The 13,298-nt window shown below is 29.9% G+C and overlaps 1 protein-coding gene across 2 annotated transcripts in view; it reads left to right on the top strand.

Moving 5' to 3' along the window:
- The window catches only part of LOC127708623 (beta-1,3-N-acetylglucosaminyltransferase radical fringe-like), a 29,454-nt gene extending 16,880 nt beyond the window's left edge, over positions 1-12,574 (top strand). The window contains exons 8-10 of one of the 2 annotated variants that reach the window (XM_052213649.1): positions 4,503-4,597; positions 6,100-6,170; positions 7,214-12,574. In XM_052213649.1, coding sequence (XP_052069609.1) covers positions 4,503-4,597; positions 6,100-6,170; positions 7,214-7,280 — 233 coding nt within the window. In that variant the 3' untranslated portion in view covers positions 7,281-12,574. Of the gene's footprint in view, positions 1-4,502; positions 4,598-6,099; positions 6,171-7,213 lie in introns of those variants that run through there. The other variant, XM_052213650.1, reaches the window with a different exon arrangement.
- Positions 12,575-13,298: the final 724 nt, after the last annotated feature.

The following is a 13,298-nucleotide window of genomic DNA, read 5'->3' as shown; positions in this document are numbered from 1 at the left end:
GTTCTTTGGTTATTTGTCTAAATTTTGATGTTGGGTTACTGTCTAATTTACACATACCCACATTTCTTTTTATTTATATCCATTGTCTTATGGAACAGATTAATTTAATTATTTAAGGCACAATTTTTGTTGTTTGGGGAATGGATTTCGTCTCGCCTGCCGCAAAACATGGAGATTACAATCTGGCGGCTGTGTTGGCATAAACTTTTTGTATAAAACTTTATATTTCAGAAGCTAGAAGACCTGGATTCATCATACCTTGTATGCAGCTACCTTATGTACAAAGTTTCTGTCTGTCTTATTTCAATTGTCCTTGGCCTCATTTTCATGGTTCAGTGACTGCTTGAAAAAAAAGATTACTGTATTTTTGAAAAGTGAAATACTCTCTTATTATGAGTATTAGGATAACTTTATTTGGTATATGGGTTCCTTGCAAGGTCTACATGTCCGTCAGGTAGGGTTCACCTGACCCCGACCTCATTTCATAGACCAGTGATCAAGGTTAAAGTTATGTAGTCAAGTCTGTATCTCAGATACTGTAAGCAATAGGTCAACTATATTTGTTGTATTGAATGATTGTAAGGTGAACATGTCCAACTGGGTCACTGATAGGTATCATAAGACCTTGACCGCAATTTCATGGTTCAATGGACAGTGTTTAGTTTTTGTGGTTTGGTCTATTTCTCAGATTCTTTAAGGTATAGAACCACTAATTCAGGCCCGGTCGGAAAGAACATACAAGAAAGTAGTACATATTTTAAACAAAATAGTTCCTACGCATAGCTGTATCTTTGTCAATAGTGGGAATATTTGGGTAGTTTTAGTATCAAATGAAAGCTTGGGGACTTGGGATCACTGTAGAACCCTTGTTGAAAGTTTTATTTGAATAATAAAGAAATATATGAAATTTTAATAGGAGGGCTCATTTGGCCTGTTGTTCAGATCAGAAGTTCCTGTTTTTGTACTATCAAACTTCCGGGAACCAGTACGCTCTAATATGCAATTAAAGGTATGTTGATTTTTTCAGCACAAGTCAGCATAAGGTACAGTTTTGACATGAAATAACTGCCACTCTATTTGAACTTCAGACAAAGTAGCCATTTATGCTTGAAATTGCAGAATTTAACATAGAAAGCAATGGGGCTATGAATTAGTGGTTTTATACCTATTACTGACAGGCATGTGAAATTCTATTTTTAGAAATCATACCCTTTACAGTGAAAATTGGTCACATTTGTTGTCAGAAATCATGTTACATTATTTTTTTTATGTAACAATTATGTTAGTGTCAAATTACAGCCCTCAAATTGCTACAATAAGGTAGTTTAGCCTTTTTTGGTCATTTACCATGCACACAGTTAAGATTTTACCTGAAATTTAAATTTTTGGATTATCTAACACTGAAACCAATGAAACTTGTATATTATGACTAGTTTATAGTATAAATATTGTTTTTGGTCAAATTATCTAGTGAGTGTTCAAGTTTTATTGTGTTTCTTGGTGAATTATTTATTTCAACGAAAATTGGTGTATACTTATATAGGAATTCCAAAATCTCTCTTGAAATGCATTTTATAACCATTTTAGCAAGTTGTCTAGCTTGGAGATACATAAATTGCTCTTGTTGACCCATGTTTGTACATAAAAGTATGATTTTTTTACCAAATCACTCTCCTTTTCCAACATGTAGAAAAAAGGGGGGACAAAATTATCAATTATATTTTATGTTTGGACTACTGTATTTATATTCAAGGAAGAATTTCTGATAAAAATAAGACATATAGGTAAGAACACTGTTATTTGAGTAGATATTAACAAATCAGAACTGGTAAAAATTGAAAAAGTGTCATATCTGTCACTATTGGTATCCATATGTAGTTTTCTTTGTTTAATGCATATATTACTACCAGTCCAATTTGAGCTTGAATTCAGTGATATAGTGTTTTGACAAAAGCTTTATGTGTTTTTCTATGCTAGAAATAGATCATAGAAGGAAATTAAGTCAAGCAGAAGTCAATATAACAAGTTTGGTGCTGTTATAGGTATAGAACCACTAATTCAGGCCCGGTCGGAAAGAACATACAAGAAAGTAGTACATATTTTAAACAAAATAGTTCCTACGCATAGCTGTATCTTTGTCAATAGTGGGAATATTTGGGTAGTTTTAGTATCAAATGAAAGCTTGGGGACTTGGGATCACTGTAGAACCCTTGTTGAAAGTTTTATTTGAATAATAAAGAAATATATGAAATTTTAATAGGAGGGCTCATTTGGCCTGTTGTTCAGATCAGAAGTTCCTGTTTTTGTACTATCAAACTTCCGGGAACCAGTACGCTCTAATATGCAATTAAAGGTATGTTGATTTTTTCAGCACAAGTCAGCATAAGGTACAGTTTTGACATGAAATAACTGCCACTCTATTTGAACTTCAGACAAAGTAGCCATTTATGCTTGAAATTGCAGAATTTAACATAGAAAGCAATGGGGCTATGAATTAGTGGTTTTATACCTTAAGCAATAGGACCACTATATTTGGTGCATGGAATTATTGTAAGGTGTACATGTCCAACTGGCAGGTTTTATCTGACTTGACCTCATTTTCATGGTTCATTGGTCAATATTAACTTTTTCTGAATTGGTCTATTTGTCAGATACTATATTTGGTGTATAGAATGATTGTAATGTGTATATGTCTGTCTGGCAGGTTTCATATGACCATTATCTCATTATCATGGTTCATTGGTCAATGTTATGATTTTGTGGTTTGATCTGTTTCTCAGGTACTATAATTGATTGGACCACTATATTTGCTGTATGGAATTAATGTTAGGTGTATATGTCTGTCTGGCATGGTTTATCTGACTGTGACTTGTAGTAAAACTTTAATATTATTGACTTTCAACATAAATTCAATCATAAGTAAAGTAGGCAAGACATTTCAGAGTGCGCACTCATGTTAAAATATTTCATTTTTATAGATATATTATTTGCTTCTGTTGGAGAGTTTGAAAAATTTGTTTGTATAAGGATTTAAATTTATAGATAAGGGGTATTTAAAAATTAAATAATCCTGTCAACCCTACTTTCAGTTTTGAAAATGGTTCACAAAAGCCAAAATTCGGCCTCAATAGTGGCTACATTAAGACTAGGTGAGAGATATCACTCTATACTGCCCATAATTATTAGATTTTTATGCCCCACCTATAATAGTAGTAGGGCATTAGGTTTTCTGGTCTGTGCGTCCATTGTTTCGTCCATCCGTTTGTCCGTCTCTCCGTCTGGCCCGCTTCAGTTTAAAGTTTTTGGTCAAGGTAGTTTTTGATGAAGTTGAAGTCCAATCAACTTAAAACTTAGTACACATGTTCCCTATAATATGATCTTTCTAATTTTAATGCCAAATTAGAGTTTTGACTCCAATTTCACGGTCCACTGAACATAGAAAATGATAGTGTGAGTGGGGCATCCGTGTACTATGGACACATTCTTGTTATTTCTTCTTTCTGTTTTTTTTTTATACTCCCAAAACATGAAAGATATATAAAGTTTATGTTACAACAGTTTCATTGAACCACTATAGATAAAAACGTTTCTAACATGTCAATGTATGAGAGTTTAAAAGATTTTAAGGATGAACCAAGTATTTAAAGTTGAAAGATCTTCATTTCTTGTAGAGTTTATGGTTTTAGAACTTAAAATATTGTTTGAGTATTATTAATATTTCCTTCAATAGTAGATGTTGTTTTGTATATTTAAAGTTTCATTATTTTTTATACAGTTTAAATATTGTTAGTTTAATTAGGCTTAAGTAGTGGGAATATTTTGTTTTATTAGGTTAAGAAGTGGGAATTTATGTATCTAGTTGAATGAAATTAAGAAAAAATAGTGCAATGACTTCAAATATTTAATATGCGCTTTTTCAGTTCTTTATGGTTATGTGCATATTTTTAACATACACATTGTTCTTTCCATTTGTAATTAATAATTTCAACTGATTATCATGTTTTCTCTGCTAAACTCCTTTCAAACATGATCTAACAGTTCTGATATTTTGAATTTCTTTTTCTTTTTTTGTAATTGAATTTTAACAACCATAACTTTAAATGCATATATAGAATGAATTTTTGCCTTCAAAAGATTACTGAAATTAAATCTATGTTAAAATATAATTTGTTACTTGTATAATGAATATATATTCATGTTTTTTATTTATGGTCATTTTTGCATGACTGTTACAGTATTATGAATTTTTAACATGAGGTAAGAATGCAATATCTATGTTTCTTGCAATTTCTTTATATTTTTCATGTTTTTCAAATAATTACAGAATTGGGCTAAAACTATACTGTATTAGCTGTTAAAATCAAAATTGACTTTTCTGAATAGATTTGCTCAGTTGCAAGATAATATTGATATCCAGTATGGAGGTTTCTGAAGTATTCAAACATGCAAAAAAAAAAAAAAACAGAACAAAACAAAAAACAAAAACAATTATTATTTTTCAGATCATTTGTTGAAAGTGCCTTTGACCAAAATTAAAGAATTCCATTCACACTTAGAGGGACTACATAGGATACCTCAGCATCAACTGTCCAATCAGGTATTATACAGTTTCATTTTTGTCTAAGTAATTGATGTGTAACATACTTTAACGGGGGTCTCAATGGGGGAGTCTGATCCTGGATCCCGCTTATTGTTTTGTCAGAATCCTGTATTCAACTTACCATTGTAATAATAGCACTTGTAATTTCACGTGTCCCGCCCTACTTCGTTTTCTGTTTTCACGCAAAATAATTTAACTTTTCCAGTGTCACGCTTACAAAAAATCGGCCAATCCAGCATCACGCTTACACCCCAATGAGACCCACTTTTACCCCAGACTGTATCTATTTGTTAAATGTAAAAAAAAGTCCATTTATCAGTTTTATACGGAAAAATGAAAATATTTTCAAAATTTTGTTTGGGATACTGTCTTTTGGTCATAATAAAACTTCTGTCCAAATTTCATAAAATTCCATAAGGTTTGACAAAGTTATTGATGACTGAAAAACTTTAACCTCAGTCTGAATCTGAATTTTCAAAATTTTGCTCTGAATACTGTCTTTTGGTCATAAACAAGCATTTGACAAAGTTATTGATGTCTAAAAAAAACTTTAACCACAGACTGAACCTAAATGTTGACGATGCCTGCAATGTAATCTAGGATCGCTATGTCTTGCTTTCGCAAAAAATAATTTTTGCAGGCTCGATAAAAACCAAAAGAGATTTAGATGTCTACCATAGACAGGTGTAATTCAATATAAATCAAGTTCTAAAGTGTCCAGGATAGGGAAAAAGTTGTGATTAAATTAACAGAGACTATCAAAGATCTACTGTCAACACCTGATATTCTCTCAAAAAAAATAAAAAAGTATTAGAAAAGACAATCACTGATTAGTCTCTGTTTTTGGATGGACAGGCATTTGAATATGTTGTTTGCCTGTTTTCTTACTATACAGGGGTTTCATCTACTGTTAGGAGGTTTTTAAGAATATCTAGAAAATAATGAGATGTCAATTAAATTATAGTTTTTTTATATTTTATTAAACTTAATGTAATAGATAATAATAAATTCTAGCTAATTAAGAATACTCCTACTGTTTGTTGTATCATTGTTTAGAATGAGTAAAATAATACAATGTCAGATTATGATTATCAATAGAATGAATACAATAATACAATGTCAAATTATGATTATCAATAGAATGAATACAATAATACAATGTCAAATTATGATTATCAATAGAATGAGTACAATAATATAATGTCAAATTATTATTATCAATAGAATGAGTACAATAATACAATGTCAAATTATGATTATCAATAGAATGAGTACAATAATACAATGTCAGATTATGATTATCAATAGAATGAGTACAATAATACAATGTCAGATAATGATTATCAATAGAATGAGTACAATAATACAATGTCAGATTATGATTATCAATAGAATGAGTACAATAATACAATGTCAGATAATGATTATCAATAGAATGAGTACAATAATACAATGTCAAATTATGATTATCTATAGCTGTTATTTTATTTTTCTTTCAGCTGACTTTAAGTTATTTCAACAGTAATGTGATAGATGTAAAAGGATACAGCCATGAAAAGGATCCGACAAGGTAAAAATAAAATCAGTTCCTATATAATATTAAAATATGGCTACTGTGCATCAACATGGATAAGGTAGTGTTTCTTAATGTTTTATCATTGTGTTTATGAGCTATCTTCCTTTTGACCTTTTTGAACTTTTCAGTATGATGAGATTATATTGATAATCATGAAAATGTCAACAGTATTAGAAATCTATACTACTAAGGGAAGAGACTGATTTTTCAAACACTCTCACTAATTTTTACAACTTGCATCACTTTATCAAACTCGCACAACTCAAAAAAAAAAAAAAAAGAAATATAACAAACTTGGAGAAATATGTTTAATTATTAGATTGTTTTCTTCTTCTCTTAGTAAATTCCTCCTTTCTCAGAGCACCCGTGTCACACAGAGACAGAACTCGCACCACTCCAAAAAAAAAATACTACAAACACCACTGAAGAAATATTTTAAATCATCAGAGAGTTCTAGATTGTCTACTTCTTATCTGAGTTATTTCCTACGTTCTTGGAGCACCCGTATCACACAGAGACAGAACTTGACTCGCACCTTTCGAAAAAAAAAAAAAATACTACAAATTAGCAACACTGAGAAATGTTCATCAGTGTTCTAGGTTGTCTTCTTCTTCTCTGAGTTATTTCCTCCATTCTAGCCTGTGTAACACCGAGACAGAAGTTTCTAATTGGACATTCAAACTCCTATGGAAGAAGAACCGACAAACTAATAAAAACTATCAACATAATGCATCAGTCCATAAAAACAGTTTGAGAAACATGAACCCAAGCTGTGTATCACCATAAACATTTTAAGTAGTCTTCAAGCCGCGCTCGGCGAGTAATTAAAATGTTATTAAAAGAACAGAAAGAAACTCATGGTCAGTTGAAATAGAATAATACATAAATAATAATATAACTTTAGAAAGAAAGCACAAGAGGACCTATGCATCTCATTTACTTGTTAAAAACTGTAATGATGAAGCACTGTTTCTGTAATATATTGTAATTTGCTAGGTTATCTTTAAATTGTTGTCTTATTCTCATTTCTTTTTCAGATTTAGATCAGTTCACTGTCATCTGAATCCCTACCTTTCTCAGTGTGTAGACATGCCAAGATGGTGACCAGTATTATATATTGTCCGGCTATACCTACAGGCTTCAGATATAACTATAGTGCTGTTACTGAAACGCTGCTGCAAGATATTATACTTATACTAGATACAAGTCTTTTTGTAAATGTATCATGCACATGCAGCAGAATGATTTCATTTTTTTTTAGCAATGATCAACAAAAGTTGTATTAGCAAACTTTTTGATACATGTGCAAACGATAAATTTTTTAGTCTGTGATATTGGCATAAAATGGTTGTAGTAGATTATATTTTTATAATTTGAGTTAGAGAAAATTATTGATTATTTATATGCTTCAAAAATGTTTACAAGAATTTTTATCCTTTGTGAAAACACTCTGGATTCATGTTTTTCAAGGGAGGTAATTATGTTAATTCAAAAAAGTAAAATCCAAGTTATTTTTTAGACAACTGTATGTTGAAAAAAAGTGTTGCAAGAATTTTTACTCTGAGGAAAAATGAAGTATTAATAAATAAAAGATAAAATATAATAAATAGGAATTTATAAATGTTATGAAACTAACAGTATTTACAGCACCATAATATTTACAGAGTTTATTTACAACTTAACAATGCATGAAAGTATAATTGACTTGGAAAATGTCTGTTACAAACTTTGCAAAGAAAAAATAAAGAGGGAACTAGCAAGAATGCAGCATTTTAAAAGAACAAAAGTAACAAGCCATTGGTTTGCAGTAGTGAGCCTACTAAAGATGCTTAGCGCCTAAAAATTACTTTAAATTGGGTATTGGATATAATGGATACTTATTTTATTTTGATATCAACATTTAAAGCTGCAGTTTGTTATGAAAAGTTTGATATAGAAAAATGTGTAAAGTTTAAAGGAAAATTAGAATTGAAATATAGTAGTTAATATTATTGTTGCAATACATTCCAGTTTGTTTTAAACAATGTTAAAGGAAACATAGTTTTGGAAGAAGAAAATATGTCATGATTTTTTTGCAGATTTTATAGTTGTAAAACTGAGCTCTTACTTTATGTTTTGCAAAGTTGCTGATACAACAAATAAAAAAAATAATAATTTCAGAATTAATGTTTGGTGCTTAAATGTGAAGTGCAATTGATTGATTAATTGGTTGTGTTCTGATCTCATTTAATTTTTATGTTTAAGTTCATATCGCATTCATCAAAATAAAGTTGTGACTAAAGTTTATAATGATATGAAATATGATTTTTATTGTTCTTTATTTTATTTTTCATTATAAGTTCCATGACATAAGGTAGTTTATAAATTTTCTTTCCTTTTAATTAACTAATAGCTGATTTATACATTCTCTTACCAGTCGATTATTGTTTTGTAATCAATGCATAGTTTGTTTGATTTCAGGTCTTCATTGATCAAAATTCAATCTTTCGCCTTAATTTTGCTGTTGCAACATCATAAAAAAAAGATGAAGCTGTCTGATTACATCACAAAGAAATAACTCATCTTTTTGTAGATTATTGAAAACAATATAAAGTTTGTCTAAAAGTCAATAGAGAAATCCCCACTGAATCTTGTGCAATCAATATTTCTCTGATCTCATCAGTTCACTTGTTCAGAGTGGTAAAAATATTTTATCGCTATTTTGTGTATATTTCCTTTGATATTTTTTGTGATAATTTTTCTTATCATGCTTCTTGCTTGAGATGAAAAATTATCGTCAAAAAGTAAGGGCGCACGTGCTATTGTCAATGTAAACATCAACGATGTCATAAGCAAAATAGCGATAAACAGATTATCGGTGGTCTTTCAAGCTCTAGGATGTTTCTCGACCACATCTTATCTTTGGGCTGTTGCATTCGATGAAGTTGTAGCTGAGAAACACCCTCTCGTTAAAAAAACCATCGATAAGATTTAAGTTTCACACTCAATGCAGTGGTAGAATAGATATTTATGTTTCACATGAGATTATATCATATATGATGTGTTAACATCAGAGAGATATACTATGAGGGAAAGACAACTCTTCTGGCTTACTGGTGTGTAACTATATTGTCTAACTGGTTAAATACTTGTTTAAATTTTGTTCATGTTTAAAAAATGTAGTATTCTTTTGATATATTCCTAATAGAATGAACTTATTTTAATGTTTTTCTTAGAAATTAAGGTTAGTGTCCTTTTTTTGTAACTTTTATTGCTAGAAATTTATATTGATTGTACTATATTATAGTGACTAAGATTATATAAGTAGGTATTATTGTTTTTATCTGTCTATATGTTATATGAAAAACCAGTAGTATATATTGTGAACAAAGTTATAATTTGTACAGAATTTTTGTACAAGTTATGGGTATTTTGCAAATTTTTTAACTTAAATGGATAAAACAAGCACACTGTCTTTGATTAAGCTTATCACTGTCATATAAACATGACTGTATGAAACATTTGCCACTGGACATTAAGCAACTAACAATCAATCACTGACTGCATGCTACAGTCTTAGGACACCAAAAGAAAATTGGTTGACTAAAAAATTTGGATTAGCAAAATCAATAGAAATAGAATCTAACCCAATCTGGTGTCCTCTGTGGAGCTTTATGCCAAAGAGGATGGTGTCCTCTTTGGAGCTTTATGCCAAAGAGGATGGTGTCCTCTTTGTAGCTTTATGCCGAAGAGAATGGTGTCCTCTTTGGAGCATTATGCCAAAGAGGATGGTGTCCTCTTTGGAGCTTTATGCCAAAGAAGATAACCCTAAGATTTAAGTATAGAAAATAGTGAGTCAAGCACCAACCTTGTTTATAATGGAAGATCAACTTGTATCACCTGGGGAAAGAAGCTGCATGGCAAAATACTGATAACTTTTACAAAAAGTCTGTACAAAATTATAGCTGGTACATAACATATACACAAAAAATTATAGAGTAAAGTATTAAATCAATTATGTATTTTTGTCTCACATTTCTGTAGATTTTTTTGATTTTTTTATGTTTGTATTTTAAATATGTTTTATGATAAAGTCTGCCAATATGATATAGATTATCCACTTTATTATGAGGTTTATGTAAGAAATATTCAAATTAGGGGTCAGGAGGAACAATTTGTCACAAAGTTCACCACACTTTAAGATTGTAATTGGTTTTATAGCAATCTTTTCTTACCTCAAGTTAAAGGTCAAGCCATCCATTATATACTTTATAAAGGTGCCTCTAAAACTTCTGGTTATCATTTCTGAAATAGACTGAAAACAGTATTTGGGCATAGGTTTACATGTAATTTTAGGTTTAAAATTAAAAGAAAACCTAAATGACCTTCTTTAATAAATACAGTAGCTTGCAAATTAATCACATACACCACCACCCAAAATGGTCACAATATTAAAATATTGGCTTTTTAAGCAGGGAAACTTAAGATTTATTTACCTTCAAATATAGTATCAACATAAGGTGAAAGATGAATACGTTTTCTGTTTTCATATTTTATCAGCCAAATTTCACAATTTATTGCTTACAGAATGCTCATTCAAATTCTGTTTTATAATCAGTCACTATTAACTTATCACACATACCCAGTATTAGAATATTTATTGTACTCACTTAACTGTCTTGCTTGTGGACTTATCAGTATTTAAGCAAAATCTTGATGAAGTTTGGAAAACTGTATTTCGATCGTTGATGTTGATATTAATTTGTCAATAGAATGGAGAAAATATGGAGAGTGGCCGTCAATCAAGATGAATTATTCCCATTTCAGTTATTATATGTCTCGTCAAATTATGTCTCTTGTTTTCTATCTTACGTTTTATCCCAATATCTACAAATATGTTTCAGTATTTTTCATGTAAGATTAGTTAGAAATTTCACATAGAAATAATCATCAGTAGACAATACTACTACACTCAACACTGGACATGAGACAGCTTTAAATGTGAGGAAAGTATGCAGAAAAGAGAGAGAAAAAATGGTCCCTTGTTCATTTCTGCCTTCTTTCCTTCCTCTCATGTTATCGCTGATGATATGGGAGGCAAACATATTTTATTAGTTTGCATTCAACACTAGATTTGTTATAACTTGGTTGGTCATTTCGGTTCCTACCTGAATGGAGAAATGCATGCTAGTAGAATAATTTCATTGAATTTTTATTGCATTTATTTTTTCTCTGATCAGCTTTTCAGTTGACATTGATTCTTGACTTTTAAAATTTTATGCACAAACATCTTTTGATATATTTTTGTGTTATAATAGTATGTATAACTACACTTACAGTGATTTACATACGGGTAATTTAGTGGAACTTCAGTAATTTATTGTAAGTTAAAATTATATAAATCAATTTTTGATTAAAAAAAGGATTTTCAGAAATTTCTGTTACTCTGTTACTTTTCAAAGTTGTAAATTTTGTGAAAAAAGTTAAAAATATAACGAATTACTGAATGTTCTACATTATTTGATTGTCATAAAGATGCCAAAAAAACGGTTGTGTTTAAATAAATTTTAGATCTGTATATATGTATTTGTTGTTTCAATTCAGTGGAGTGGAAAAAGAAGATTTTCAAATAATAGGAAATTTGAATTATGTTTGCAGGACAAATTAATTATATAAACAGTGAAAGTGCTTTTACTTGTTGATTCTAACTTTGGGTTTTCTTCAAGTATCATTAGTCTGGGGTTCTAGTTTTGTGGTTTTTGGAAATATCATTAGTACCTATTTACATGAATTATGATTTCAGTAATTATTCGCCTTTTGTTTTTAAATCTTGTTTTGGGAATCAGCATACAAAACATCAGCAGAAAATATTGTTTCATACAGTATTTAAATTTATGGTTTTCTATTTGAAAAAGAGATCCATAACAAAGATAAAAAAGTACTTTCACTTTCAGACCTGTATTGAGTGGGGGATAGGAGGCACTCAAATTAATTTAATATGGGTGGTTGCATTTTCCCTATTTTTAAGAATTAGAATTAAAATTAAAATTTGTATTTTAAGGTTTGTCAGGTCTTAAAAAAGAGCCTCCCATGCCCCATTCGTTTATTTCTGAAACAGTCCTAGAGTATTTACAAAATGTAAATAACTGCTTTTCCATTGTAAAGGTGATACAGAGTCATTGAACAAAAGTGTTTGAAAATTTTAAATATTAGATTTATATGCATCATTAGATTTTTATGTAATTGTTTAACAAGAATATTCAGTTGTATACAATTTTTATTTCAATAAAGGGACCAATATATATGACCACAGATATTTTCTGAATGTTTGTATTTTTTGTAAATTGTTATTTTTATCTGTTGATAAATAGATTCATTATATTTTGCTATTTAGCATCACAATAAAATTATTTTATGAATTAATGACTTGTTACATTGGCCCCAGCAATTACTGGTTTTGGTCAGTTTGTTGTCTTTACAAAGTATTTCTAGGTAATGATCTTAAACAAGTTTTAATTTTTTTTTTGGAAAAGTATTTCAGTAATATAGGGAATAGGATATTAGTTTCAGGATGCCAATCCAGTACCCAAGAATGAAGTCCCTTAATAAAACTACCATATTTTCATTGGGATATTATACTGAGATGAAAACTATATAAAGTTGCTTAAATTTGTAGTATATTCAAAGGGTATTCATTAAACTTTCAACTTCTATTAATGATTCTTAAAAGTATATGGTGGATGAGTGTCTAAGTAATTGGTCCAAATTTTATTTTTGTTTTAACCAGGAAGGGAATAAAATTATCCTATTAATACTGGAAACAGTATTGCTCTCTTATCATGGCCCATCAAGAATTCTCCCAGAAACCAGGAAAAAGGGGGTGGGGGCTACAAGTATGAGAAAGAATTTGAAATGTGACAAGTCAAAGTTAAGATTTTGAATTAAGAATCTGCCCTTCAATTATGATAATATTGTATTTGATTAATAGAGGAATTAATTTTGGCCCCATTCCATATGTAAGTATCAGTGTTTTTCAGTTGTGTATGACAAAAAATGACTTGAACCAATTATTTTTTAATCATACACATCTAATGAAACTTAAAGATAATAGCTTTGGTGTGTTCATTACACAGATCTCATCTG

This window comes from Mytilus californianus, unplaced genomic scaffold (assembly GCF_021869535.1).
Source record: "Mytilus californianus isolate M0D057914Y unplaced genomic scaffold, xbMytCali1.0.p SCAF_7, whole genome shotgun sequence".
Taxonomy (NCBI): domain Eukaryota; kingdom Metazoa; phylum Mollusca; class Bivalvia; order Mytilida; family Mytilidae; genus Mytilus; species Mytilus californianus.
Note: the sequence above shows the minus strand (reverse complement) of the source record. Positions and strands in the feature narration are given on the sequence as shown.